This window comes from Neomonachus schauinslandi, chromosome 6 (genome assembly GCF_002201575.2).
Source record: "Neomonachus schauinslandi chromosome 6, ASM220157v2, whole genome shotgun sequence".
In the NCBI taxonomy this organism is placed as follows: domain Eukaryota; kingdom Metazoa; phylum Chordata; class Mammalia; order Carnivora; family Phocidae; genus Neomonachus; species Neomonachus schauinslandi.
The window spans coordinates 97,660,950-97,675,863 of record NC_058408.1 but is presented as its reverse complement, the minus strand read 5'-3'; the positions used below and the strand labels follow the sequence as shown (position 1 = coordinate 97,675,863).

General features: G+C 37.3%; 1 protein-coding gene across 1 annotated transcript in view; it reads right to left on the bottom strand.

Annotated features, from left to right (window-relative positions):
- The window catches only part of TET1 (tet methylcytosine dioxygenase 1), a 128,899-nt gene that overhangs the window by 82,344 nt on the left and 31,641 nt on the right, over positions 1 to 14,914 (bottom strand). The window contains 1 exon segment of the mRNA XM_021699977.1: positions 13,631 to 13,684. Coding sequence (XP_021555652.1) covers positions 13,631 to 13,684 — 54 coding nt within the window.

Genomic DNA, 14,914 nt, shown 5'->3' with positions numbered 1-14,914 from the left:
GGCAAGATAAAGAAGGAATGAAGTCTACGTCACCGCTCCCTTGGAATTCTATGCCTTGTTAGCTTCATCAACCTGATACCTGCTTTTTCTCAACATCCCAGATACTATACCCACATTTTACCACACAGTAGCCTAAATCCAACATTCTCAACCAAAATTAACCATTTGCCTACAATGTACAATAAGACATTAAATAGAGCCAAAGGCATTTTTCATTACTACTAAAAAGTTTTATACATTTAATCTTTAGAACTTAAAAGTTTTTAAGATCAACTTTTTATGCCCCCCAAAAGTCAAGGTGCCTTAAAGGTAATAAAATATAAAACAGGATGTTTAGGTTAAAAATTGAGTGCATAATAATATTTCACTCAGACAAGAATCATGAATGGATTCTAAAGATCAATGAGAAGAAACAGAATACTTAGATAGTCCTAGAGTATCTCACCATAATAAATTACAAAAGGTAAGAATAAATTATAACCTGGCAGATACCACCTTAATCAAGTGATCAATGTTAAGATCATAGTAATGGAACAAATTGGTATCATGTGCCTCCAGATAAGATCCACTGAGAAGAACACAAGCTCACTTCTGTGACATTCTTGTTAAAAATGCATAACCTAAATCTAATTATGAGTAAACATTGAATAAACCCAAATTAAGTGACATTCTACAAAAATAACTGACCTTCATTCTTTGAAAACATCAGATTGGCAAGATTAAAGAGAGAACTCAGTCAGAGAAAGACAATTATCATATGATCTCACTCATACATGGAATTTAAGAAACAAAACAGAGGATCATAGGGGAAGAGAGGAAAAAAGAAAATGATGAAATCAGAGAGGGAGACAAACCATAAGAGATTCTTCTTAATCATAGGAAATAAACTGAGGATTGCTGGGGGGAGGGGGAGTGGAGGGATGGGGTAACTGGGTGATGGACATTAAGGAGGGCATGTGATGTAATGAGCACTGGGTATTATTATATAAGACTGATGAATCACTGACCTCTACCTCAGAAACTAATACATTATATGTTAATTAATTTAAATTAAAATTTTTTCAAAAAATAAAATAAAATATGCCAGCTTAAAAAAAACCCATAAAGTCATTGCTTGAATTAAAAACAAAAAAAACCTTGGGGCGCCTGGGTGGCTCAGTCATTGAGTGTCTGCCTTCGGCTCAGGTCATGATCCCAGAGTCCTGGGATCAAGCCCCGCATCCTGCTCCCTGCTCAGCAGGAAGGCTGCTTCTCCCTCTCCCACCCACCCTCCTTGTGTTCCCTCTCTCGCTGTCTCTCTCTCTGTCAAATAAAAAAAAACAAAAAAACCCCACCTTTGATTAAATTAACTATTGATTTTTTTTTAATGCAATCTGTGGATTCTTTTGGATTTTCTGTATATATTATAATGTCATATTCATCAGTTCTATTTATTCCTTTATATTGTCTATATCTTTTCTCTCTTAGCTCATTGCAATGGCTTATAACTCAAATATAGTATTGAATATACTTAGTCTTGGGAGACATCCTTTTAATCTTCCCAATCTCAGGATAAAATATTTTAATATATGACCATTAAAAATGGCTGCTTTAAGTGTTTTTAAACAAAATATATCAAATTAAGACAGTTCCATTCTATTCAAAATTTTCTGTATTTTTAAACAGTTCTAAATGTCGGCTGAATCTATCAGATGCTTCTCCTTCATCAATTTTGAGACGAGCATTTGAGTTCTCCCCTTTATTCTCTTAATGAGGTAAGATGCAATGATTGATTTGAATACTAAACCAACCTTGCATTACTACAGTAGGTCCCACCTGGTCACAATATATTATCCTCTTTATATATAGCTGGAATTTATTTGAAATATTTTGTTTAGGCTATATGCATGTATGCATGAATGTTCAGATACAGAAAGAGATTAACTTGTAATTTTCCTTTCTGTAATATTCTTGTTATGATTTGGTATAAAATTTATGCTGACCTCTAACAAGTATTAGTGTTCCTTTCTCAAGAAAAATGCTTGTAAAAATGCAATTTTGTTTTTGACCTTAACTATTTAGAAAAATTCAAAATTATACGAACTCTACTTTTTTGAGGAAAGGATTTTTTGGAGTTTCAATTCCTTTAATAGATATAAAATTTTGAATTTCAACGTGTGTCACTTTGCGAGGTGATATATATATATTATATATATGTATACTATGTATATATGTATGTAAGTAGTCATAAAACTATGCATAATAAAATAATACCTTTAATATAAAAAAAGAACAACTGAATGCAGTGTGTGATCTGAGATTATCTTTTGATATCACTACATTATTAAGGACAATTGGTGAAATGTGATGATTAGATAATGATAGTATTATATCAATGTTAATTTGCTGACTTTGATCTTTTTACTATAATTATGTAAGAAGAGGTCCTTGTTTGTAAGAAATACACATTTTAGTATTTAGGGTAAAGAGACATCACATCTGAAAGTTACACTAAAGAATTCAAGGGGGAAATCTATGTATATGGAGAGAGATAAAGCAAACAAGATAAAATGTTAACATTTGGGAAAACTTGGTGAGGGGTATATGGGACTACTTTGTACTACTCACAGCTCTTCTGTTGTTTGAAAATATATCAAAAAAATTTTTTTTTATTTTAATGAAGTTCACAAGAAAGGAGGAGGAAGACCAGATGCTTTCTCATTTCAAAGTTGAGCACCTTACACTGCTTGACCTATGAATCTGAGTATTCTGACTGAAAAGTCAAATTGGATAACATTGTTTATATTGTCTTTTTCTTTCTGACTACGGGCAGCCTGTAAATTAATCTTCAAAGTCCATTTTTATTAGAAATTATACTGAGCATGGTTAAGCGACTGCCTTCGGCTCAGGTCATGATCCTGGAGTCCCAGGATCGAGTCCCACATCGGGCTCCCTGCTCAGTGGGGAGTCTGCTTCTCCCTCTGACCCTCTTCCCTCTTGTGCTCTCTGTCTCTCATTCTCTCTTTCTCAAATAAATAAATAAAATCTTAAAAAAAAAAAAGAAATTATACTGAGCAGACGTTAGCCTGTCAGGCCCTATATAACTGTATCGTGTGTCATAATGCATGGGATCTTAGGAAATGTGGCCCAGGTAACTCAGCTTTCTGATGGTTCTAACTTCTTTTAGTGAAGAGATCAAATATCAGAGGCTTTAAATAAACCCTGGACAGCTGGATTACATTTCTGATGAAATGGTCTAACCTGCGGTGCAGTTATTTTACACTAGCCGTAAAATAAACTAGATTTCATGGGTGGAGTGATAAAATTAACATTTTGAAATGCCTTCTATTTATCTGAATCAAATAAACCTCAGATTTTTATAAGGTTCATCAAAACCCTTACTTCAAGCCAATAATACATTTGTAAGTGCTTCCCCATGGCTCTAGAAATACCTCTACTTCATTTTTTATTTCTTTATTTCAGTGAACCAATAGCCAAGGTATCCCTTTCTCGTCCATTCCCTGCTTCCCCCAGGTGTAGATGCAGAAGATCAATTTAATCTCTGAATTTACACTTTTTTTTTTCAATCTGCTTATCTCCTCTAATTAGAAATTTAGGATCCAATCCAGGAAGCATTGGACAGTCTCCAACAGCTAAATGTGGATTGGACAATCTACCCAAAACCTGAAATTTATTGCCAGTTACCCAGACTTCGACTGTCAAACTGAAAGATTTTATGAGAATGTAAGAAAAGAGGGGCACCTGGGTGGCTCAGTCAATTAAGCATCTGCCTTTGGCTCTGGTCATGATCCCAGGGTCCTGGGATGGAGCCCCACATCGGGCTCCCTGCTCAGCGGAAAGCCTGCTTCTCCCTCTCCCACTCCCCCTGCTTGTGTTCCTTCTCTTGCTGTGTCTCTCTGTCAAATAAATAAATAAAATCTTAAAAACAAAAAAAGAATGTAAGAAAAAACAAGCAGTGTTCAAACTCATCAGTCAAGAAACAGACACACACACACACACACACACAATAGTAGAAAAAACAGATAATCTGAGAGACACAACCAAATGCAAGATGTGATCTAAGACTGAACGCTAAATCAGGAGGAAAACAGCTACAAAGGATTTTTAGGGGGTTGGAGGACAGCTGAAAAGATTTTTCAATGTGACAGTATTTTAGATTAGACTGAATCAATATTAAACTTCTTTAGGGGCACCTGGGTGGCTCAGTCGGTTAAGCGTCTGCCTTCGGCTCGGGTCATGATCCCAGGGTCCTGGGATCGAGCCCCGCATTGGGCTCCCTGCTCCGCAGGAAGCCTGTTTCTCCCTCTCCCACTCCCCCTGCCTGTGTTCCCTCTCTCGCTGTGTCTTTCTCTGTCAAGTAAATAAATAAAATCTTTAAAAAAAATACTAAACTTCTTTAGTGTAATAATTGTATTGTGGTTACATAGAAGAACAGTCTTTTCTTAGGAGAGGCATGCTGAAGTATTTACAGGTAAAATGTCATATAGTCCAGCAAAAAAAAAAGTATGTAAAAGAATACAGATGTTTAACGTATTATTCATTCAACTTTTCTGTAGGCTTAGTTTTTTTAGGTAAAAATTAAAGAAAAATTACTCAAATTAATTTAAATTTATTAGATATATATCTTGATTTCCATAGCAATTCATTACACAGACTACTCAGGCCTGGCCAGATGATTTGAGAAAACACAGTTTCTCTTATACACCAAGATGTCAGCATAGTAATTTCTACAGTTCTGACCCAACTGACTGAAATCAGGCCATGATATGTATTAATTTAATCATTCATTAAACTAACATTTATTGAATTGTAGGCCCAAGGTATTACATTAAGACACTACACAGAACACAAAGTTGACTACTGCTCTAAACTAAAAGGTTTACAATCTAGTTTAAAGAATAATGAGAACTTGGGGCACCTGGGTGGCTTATCGGTTAAGCGTCGGCCTTCAGCTCAGGTCATGATCCCAGGGCCCTGGGATCAAGCCCCCCACTGGGCTCCCTGCTCAGTGGGGAGTCTGCTTCTTCTCTCCCGTCCCCCCACCCTTCCTGCTCACTCTCGCTTTCTCTAAAATAAATAAATAAAATCTTTAAAAAAATGAGAACCCAAAATCTAAACACATTAATATTCTACAAAGGATTTTATATTAACAATCACAACAAAAACAATAATGATGGTTTAAGCTATCATTTGTTGAATATACACTATATATGAGATAAATTAAGTAAATTAAAAATTATGCAAGCTACCAAACAACACTGTGGATTAGTTACTGTTCCTCTTTTACAGATCAGGAAAAGAGGTCTCAGACTTCACTTAAACTTCCTTAGGTCATACAGTAAATAGATGAGGCAGGGCTTAACCTAGGACTATGTGACATTCAAGGTCATCCACCTTCCTTTGGGTACTGCTGATACCATAGGAGATATAAAGTTCAAATAAAAAAATGAAAAGTAATAAAAAACATTATTTATGCTATCATAATTTAAATGCTCAGAAAATTTCAGATATAAAAGGAAGTTTTGTCAAAACTTTAAGTTTATTTCAAAAACTGAAATAGTTATTAGATAATTTTTTCTAAAGTAAAATGAATACATATGATATTAAGTGAAAACATTTCTTTCTAAGAGAAAAAATACCTTCAGATATTTAAAATAATTTTTTTGATAATTTAGTGAGAACTTTATTATGTGATTCTTATCTGGAAGAAAACAGGCTTAAGATACATAACCTGAAAACACCACTAAAGCTTGTATTCTGTTTTGGATGTGTTCATGTCCATCTTACCTTTGTCTTTGTATCTAAGTTCTATAATTCAAACTAATCATTAATTGTGAGATTATTTTTCATACTGATGATATTCTAGTCTTTATTACAGAAATACTTGATTCTATTATATATGTGTGTGAGTGTATATGTGTGTGTGTGTGTGTGTATATGGGAGAGGAGAATCTTGAGCAGATTCCATGCCCAGCACCGAGCCTGATTTGGGCTTGTCTCACGACCTTGAGATCATGACCTGAGTTGAAATAAAGAGTCGGACACCCAACCAACTGGGCAACCCAGGCCCCCCTATAAAATATTTAAAAATAAAAGGGGAAAGAGAAATTTAGGACTTTAAAGGTTTGAAGTCTTATTTCTAATATTCTTCATTACAAAAAGCAGAAGTGGAATTTTTAAAAGGAAAGAAAAGGCTTTCTGGAATATAGGTTTATATTTGTCAAATAAAGTAATTAAGTGAATATGCTGCTAAGAAAATACACATTTTCTGAAAGGTTCACTTAATATTTTTCAGTAACACATAGTATACCTTTAGATATAATAATACACTAATTGAGAAATTACTACATGCCAGGCTGTCCTAACTAACCACTTTACATATATTAAATAATTTAACTCTACAACAATCCTATCTTATGTAGGTATGTTTATGTATATACTATATTTCAAATTAAGTACACATACCATATAATACTTAAAATAATTTAGTTCTTTAAAATAAGTAAGTTCCTGGGGTGCCTGGGTGGCTCAGTTGTTAAGCGTCTGCCTTTGGCTCAGGTCATGATCCCAGGGTCGTGGGATCGAGCCCCGCGTCGGGCTCCCAGCTCCACGGGAAGCCTGCTTCTCCCTCTCCCACTCCCCCTGTTTGTGTTCCCTCCCTCATGCTGTCTCTCTGTCAAATAAATAAATAAAATCTTTAAAAAATAAAAATAAATAAAAATAAAATAAAATGAGTAAGTTCCTATAATAAGTTTACTGTTAACATCTGGTTCCTTAGAACCATGAAAAGAACATGTGCTTTAATCAAATTCATATGACAGTAAATTTTAAACATAGATGATAAAACTATAACATCTCCTCTCTTAAAATTTGTCACATGCAGAAAGTCCTGCTTTTAGTTCAAAAAGGACTCAAAGAGTTAGTCAGTATTTAAAGCAATAATCATCACAACAGGTTAAAAAAAGATTCTATAATTTTCATTCTCTTGCATGGGCCACTGTGGTGGGTAAATTTTATGATCAGATCTTTAAAAATATTATTTTTATAACATTTGGACACTGAAGGACATTCCATTATTAAATTAAACTTGAAAATGAATTAAGATACTAGTAAGGTTTCAACAAAAATTTATTAACATTTCTTATTTAGCGCTTTTTATCTGTCTCTTAAGAATACATTCTAGGGGCGCCTGGGTGGCTCAGTTGGTTAAGCAACTGCCTTCGGCTCAGGTCATGATCCTGGAGTCCCTGGATTGAGTCCCATATCGGGCTCCCTGCTCAGCAGGGAGCCTGCTTCTCCTTCTGACCCTCCCCCCTCTCATGTGCTCTCTCTCTCTCAAATAAATAAATGGAATCTTAAAAAAAAAAAAAAGAATACATTCTAGCCCAGTACTATGAAAACACAGTTTCAAATGAGCTTAAGTTTTCAAGACACAAGGTATATATTCTTTTCTTAGCTAGGAAGAATTCAACAGATTCTTTTTTTTTTTTTTTTTTTTGGTAGCTTGAATGAAATTTTCCTCACGCCTATTCACCCCACTTGGCTTTTATTCACTGATTCTCTGGGATCATTCCTAGAAATTACAGAATGAACATGGGTCTTGAGTCACTGAAAATGTACGTGCTCCAATAGTAAATGAATGATTTGATTGTGTGTGAGCTGGCTTAGTGAGAACTTAGCCCTGAAATCATTCTGATCATCTCTGGGCAAAATGCTGTATTACAGTTTCTGGGTATGCAAACCAGAAGCCCCATGTGTGCCTTTGATCGTGTGAATAAACACTGATGGATGAGTACACATCTTTGACAATTTTTGCCAGTTTATGACATAATGAGGAAAATAAGGACCATGTGTTGAATCATAAAACTAAATAATTAAATTTATATGACTGTCCTGTATTCTGAGATTATCTTCTTTGAATTTATATGATTTTTGTTTTTTAAAAAGCTGGTACTGCTTTCTGGATATTCTTACCACCCACTCTAAATTTTTCCCCACTAGTCCATTATACTCAGAAGTCTGGGATTCACTGCATGCATGTGACTATGAAAGACTATTAAAATGGCATGCTTTTTTGCCTGAACAATGGTCAAGCTCGATATTTGATCTGGCGCTTAAATTTGCAACATGTTACTTTAAGTCATGGAATGTTACATTATAACCAGAGTTAAGAAAAGTTAAGAAAAGCGACTGTGTTAGGCTCAGGTCATGATCCTGGAGTCCCGGGATCGAGTGCCGCATCGGCTCCCTACTCAGCAGGGAGTCTGCTTCTCCCTCTGACCCTACCCCCTTATGCTCTCTATCTCATTCTCTCTCAAATAAATAAAAGAAAAAGAAAAGTTTATCATTCTACCAATGATTTTTCACTAACTGAAACAAAGTTGTAGATAAGTGTGCAGAGAAAAATGTTTAGTAACTATTCAATCTTCCACTTCTCCTAGCTTAATGGGTTTTAAAAATAAACAAGATAACTCAATTGTATCTAATTTGGTACTTTTAAATCAGCACCAGTATGGGTAACAATTTAAAAATGAAGGGGAGGGGCACCTGGGTGGCTCAGTCGTTAGGCGTCTGCTTTCGGCTTGGGTCATGATCCCAGGGTCCTGGGATCAAGTCCCACATTGGGCTCCCTGCTCAGCGGGAAGCCTGCTTCTCCCTCTCCCACTCCCCCTGCTTGTGTTCCTGCTCTCGCTGTCTCCCTCTCTGTCAAATAAATAAATAAAATCTTAAAAAAAAATAATAAAAATGAAGGGGACAGCTCTCAAAAATATGAAGTAAATTTCCCTAGCTTGGCACTTTTTTTGTTTCCTTCAAAGCATATACTACAATTTGTAATTTATTCATTTTTTTTTAAAAGATTTTATTTATTTGACAGAGAGAGAGAGAGCGAGGGCAGGAACACAAGCAGGGTGAGTGGGAGAGGGAGAAGCAGGCTTCCTGCCGCACAGGGAGCCCGATGTGGGACTCGATCCCAGGACCCTGGGATCATGACCTGAGCCGAAGGCAGACGCTTAATGACTGAGCCACCCAGGCGCCCTGTAATTTATTCATTTGTCTTTAAAATTTTTCCCCTGCCTTTCCTAAGCAAAGTTAATCTCCATGAAGGCAGAAACCATTTTGGGCTTGTACACCATTGTAGCCCCAGCATTTAGTATATGCTTAAAAAAATAATAATAATATTGAATGTAAATGATGTTGTTCAGGAAATTGAGCTTACTGAGCATTTACTATGTGCCAGGCAAGGATTGTACTAAATATTTTGAATGTCACTATGTCATGCAAATCAAGACCATGTATGAATATGATTTATTTATGATTTGATTCTCCTTTCAAAACATTTTTCAAAAAGATATTTAAGTAGGGGCGCCTGGGTGGCTCAGTCGGCTAAGCGTCTGCCTTCAGCTCAGGTCATGATCCCAGCATCCTGGGATCGAGTCCCACATCAGGCTCCCTGCCCAGTGGGGAGCTGCTTCTCCCTCTCCCGCTCCCCCTGCTTGTGCTCTTTCTCTTTCTTTCTCTGACAAATAAATAAATAAAATCTTTAAAAATATATTTTAAGTATAGCTATATGCTCGTGTCTTCTCTCCTAGTGAGAAATATGTCTATGTCCCCCATCAGCCCCCAGTACCACTTGTTCTCCTTTATCAGCATCATCAAGGAAGGAAGGAAACAGTGAAGAGCAGGGCTGCCAGTGTAGAAGCTAGCAGGAAGATCATTTAGTTTTCATTTCTTTTCTAAATCATCTGTAGACCATTTCCTGGTTTAATATCCACTGACATTTCTTTATATTTGTTCACTCAGTTCTTCCAAATATGACTTTGATAATATTTTATAACCAAATAGCTAGAAAATATCCCTTACTGCCCTCGAGTGTCTCTACTTATAGAATGTATAAATATGGTTCCTGCCAGGGATGCCCATGCTTTTTATTTTGAAATGATTTTAGGGGTGCCTGGGGGGCTCAGATGGTTGAGTGTCTGCCTTCAGCTCCGGTCAGGATCCCAGGGTCCTGGGATCGAGTCCCCCATGGGGTTCCCTGCTCAGCGGAGAGCCTGCTTCTCCCTCTTCCTCTACTACTCCCCCTGCTTGTGCTCTCTTGCTCTCTCTGTCAAATAAATAAATAAATCTTAAAAGAAAAAGAAAAGAAATGATTCTAGATTTACAGATAAGTTGCAAACATAGTATAGGGTTTCTTATATACACTTCACCCAGTCTCGCCTAATGTTACCTTCTTATAATAATGATTCTGGTACTATTTTTGAACACACCATCCTGTCCCCTTTTGGCTTCTGATTGGATCCACCAATGAAAACAGCAGAAAACTGGAGGGCAGGGTATTTATTTGGATCCCCCACATCCCAAAACTTCCTCTTTGCAGAAACATCCCGTTACCAAAGGCTGCAATAAAAGACCCTGCTCCATCTCTTCAACTTCAACTATTCTTTGTATCTGGGTTTCTGCTCTCACTCCCTGGCCCCTTCAGGCCTAGGAGTGGTGAGAAATCTCTGCTGTCATTAGTCCCGGGATGCTTTGCCATCCCTAGTTTTTCCCTTAACCCTGCCCACACCTTTTAAATAATTCCTTTATTAAATTCCCCTCAATATCCCCAAATGACCATGCAATCTGATTTTTTTCCAGGGACAACGATTGACAACCTAACCAAAGTGATATTACCTTAAAATCGACATTCTCTTAAGGGAATATATCCTCTTACCCTGACACATCAAGTAGAGATTATTTACATAAATGTTTCTACCAAGTGGAATTCCAAATCATGCCACTCACAAGTCCAATTTTATGAATCAATGCCTGAAATTATTTCACACCTTTACCTTACTCAAGAGTCAAGGAAATAATTACAGCACAGCCAATAAGCTGCCATGTATATATAAAATAACTCTAGTGATAATCAACAGGGCTTGGGCAGGAACCTGGTCCTCCAGAACCAGTGGGGGTAGGAATTTGTGCTTCACCTACCTCCTACCCACATCATTCGATATCCATTCTGGCCATCTGAGTGCTTTGGACAGAAACTGGCATTTCAACTAGAGGAGAATTCTCTCTCTAGTCAGGGATTTGAAGTCACTATCTACAGTTTTACATTTTGAACTACAATAGAATGAATATAGGTTATTGATATAGATAATAGATTGCTTAAAAGTGAGATGTATGAGACATATCAGGCAATTTCAGCCCCACAACTGGATTCAATATTTAGTTAGCAGGTTCAGAGTAGGATGGGACAAGCTTCAATTCTGCACCCAATTCCCTTAATCAGACTCTTCACCTGTCCAATTACTTCTTCACAGATGATGAAGATGAAAATCTTTGCTTAGGATACCTGCAGCATCCACCCTGACAAAAAGCAAGGGACCCAGATTTGAAGATCTAAGAGGCCAGAGTCAAAGGAAGTGGACTAGATCTCTGGCACAATGCCAAACACAAAGAGAGATTTATGAAAGGAGACCAAGCTGTAACCTGTAGACTCCCATCACTGCTCCCCCAGATAGCAGCCAGCTGCAATACTGAGTCCTCATCCATAAAACCTTAAGCTGAAAGTTGTACTCTTTCCCTGCCCTCCCTCCCAAAATATGGATTTAGTTTTCATAACATCTCCTTCAGGGTTGTACAATTCTACCTATTTTACACAGATCGAGCTAAAATCTGAAAGTATTTTAGCATTTCTACTGTGGAACAAAGAAACAAAGCTTTCTCTGGAGAACAAAATACATTACAGCTAATAGAAAATTAAACATTTTAAAATGCCAACATCAGGGGAAAAAATGATTTTTTCCTTTTAGGGCATTTCCCTACTCTTATACAACAACTGATAACTATAGAGGAAAGTGAGCAACAATTCAGTTCTGTTGCCGTGGCACATGAAATTCAGCCACCCACAGGCATTTATTTTAAAATAAGTCAGAGTCCATTGCCCTAATTCAAAAAAGCAACACATGGTATATTTACTTCTGAAATTTATTTCAGGTGACAGGACACCCACAGACTAACAAAATAAACATAGAATTAAATAGTATTCCCCAAACCCAATTCTACTTCCTAGCAAAGGCAGATGATGATTTAGCTACCAAGCTTCATCTATATTAATATGTCCATGCAATTGACCTCTTTCTCCTATGCCCCTACCCTAACCCCTGCAAATCTGAGAGCCATTTTAACAGCAGCACTAAAATGATTTTTCACTTGAAGATTTGAAGACAAAACACCTGAGATGGATACACCCAACACAGAAAGTGTAAGAAGAGATTAAGAAATATAAGCAGGGCTTTTAATGATACAATTTTATAGTTGGAGGAGGGAAAGGAAGTAAAAGGGGGTGGGTAGATCAATATGCAGAAGAAAAACAGGAGGGGTTAATTTACCTTGAAAATAACCAGTATTCTATTTGTCCAGGCCCAATGAGAATTTGTGCCAAGCAATTTCATTCATTTCACAGGGCCTAGAACACTGATGACTGTGTGGTAAATATTAAACAAATAACTTGTTGGTTGATGAAAAGGTACATGGCAACGCCACATACACACAGGAAACAGAAACTCAAGGTGGTCAGACAAATTTGAAAGCAATGCAAGGTTTGGTTCTCCATGTCAAAAACATTTTCAAGGTACACAACTGGGGAAGCAAATGAATAAAAATTTGCCACATCCATAGTTCAACATGTTGTTCCTCTTTGAGTGCTAAAACTTTATTTGCAAAAGAAAAGCTAAGATTAGGTTAAAATATTGTTAATTATATATACATGATATAATTTTAAAGATCAGTAAGTTTTATTGCTTAATATGTGTTTTTTGAATTAAAAAGTTTACTTGCTCAGGTTGCTTACATTTATAACAGCAATATGCCACTTGAAACCTTTAACACATAAGCACCCATTTGCTAAACTAAAGCTAGCCTTGAACTTTGAGTAGTGCCATATGCTTTTAAATTAACCCTTCTAAATACTGTACAAAGCTCATAACACAGACTGTTAGCTTATAACCGAATTAGGTTACTGATAAATACTCATTAGGCAAACCACTGAAAATAAAGAAAACATGTATATTTCCTACAGCTCTATGAATGCCAAAATTAAAAATGATTCAATGAGAATTTGGGATTAGGCAATGATAATTTGGCTGATCTTGATGGCTTACATATTTTAAGTTGAACTAAAATCTCTAAGGACCTTTTCCTTTGGAAAGCAAAACCACACATTTTAAAATAGTATCTAATGGAAGGTCTATTAAAATCACAATGGATCATAGCTGTCAACTTCAAATAGTGTCTCCTTAAGAGCTTAAGTTTACACACTGGTGCAACACCACAAAGGCAGATGCTACAAAAGGATCTACAAAGAAAAACAAATTTTATTCACAACACTTTGCATATAAACTTTTCCTTCTGCAGACTTGTGTGGAGTTGAAAATAAAGGATGCTAATATGCACATCATGCAGCACATCAGAAAAAAGAGAGAGAGAGAGAGAAAACACTTCAGTTGAGTGAAAATTCATTTATCTACTGAAAATCCGGGAGAATTCACATCCACTGTACTCCAAATTTACTCCTAAGTGACAGAAAAATACTATATGAAATGGCAAAAAATTAAATATGATTTAATCAATAGCTGATTACCTTTAAAACTTTGGGCTTCTTTTCCCTCTGGGGCCTCTTGTTTTCTTTTATAACCTAAAAAAAATCAAATTGCAAAATGAGCCTCCGTTTAAGAAAAAAAAAATTAGCCCCCCCCCCCCCCCCCAAATTTTTGGCTATTTCTCTATAAAACTACTTAGACCATTTAAAATCATCAACATGTTTGCTAGGCAGAACCTAAAGAGCTTATGTAAAATGTATACTTGAAAAGTCACTGAAAAAAAGCCTTGCATAAAGATGAAGTAGGGAAATACCCTTTTTTCCCCTTAAAGTCTGTCTTAATTAGCCTCTGCATTCTTCACAGCGAAGCCCACGAGGTAGCCATCTTGCTTGCTTCTGCAGAGGAAGCCTCTACAGTGGAACAGTTCTGCAAACTGCTTTTTGGTATTATTATCATGGTGTTTAAAGGCAGCCCTGGCCTGCCAGCACTGTAGACGTGCTGGGCATGCCTTTTGCAAAAACAGCCCCACAAAGAGTGCAGCCAATGGCAATGCAGAGCTTAGCAACTCCAAAGTGATCTTCTCTGCTAGCCTTCCTAGACAAAGGATCTCCTGTGCGGCTCCGCTCTCACCACAGGACACAGGCAGCCACAAGCTGCGACATGGAGTGCGCTGCAGAGGATCTGGTCGCGCCGAAATCACAGGAGGCTTCAGCAAAAACAATGCACACAAATCCCCCAGGTCTCCACCATCGGATCGATGGCGGAGGCTCCCTGATTAGTAACCTCTTGGCGGCTCCGAGGGCAGGTCTGCGCGGGGGGAGGGGTGCGCGGCTCAGCCTCCAACGTACAGGAGATATAACTGAGCTGAGGGGGGCATTTGGGCTTGCTGAAACTCTGGAAGGTATTGTGCATTTTTACTTTATAAGGCAAGGCTAAATATTGGCGATATTTAAGGCAGGGAGGTTATGTGAGGACAGTGTAGGCTCAGCTGTTGGGCTGCGTGTCTCATTCCCCGGGAACCACACCTCTTTGCAGCAGGCGCTTTGCCCAGAAATACAGCAATTTGATTTCTGTCAATAAATGTCCAATGACAAAGGCGAATTAAAAAATACTAATGAAGCCACTTGAAAGCAAAAGGACAGGATGAGGACAAGGAGAGGGGGAGGAGTTTTCAAAATACACTTGTCACTCTCAGTGGCTGGAGAGAGAAGATTTCTCTCTCTTGCTCTGGACATTTCTAGTGACCTTCATTTCCTAAAGAAATCCCTCCCGTCTGGAAGGTGGGTTCACACGTTTGGGACAAAAGGGGCACCTTTGGCTCCTCT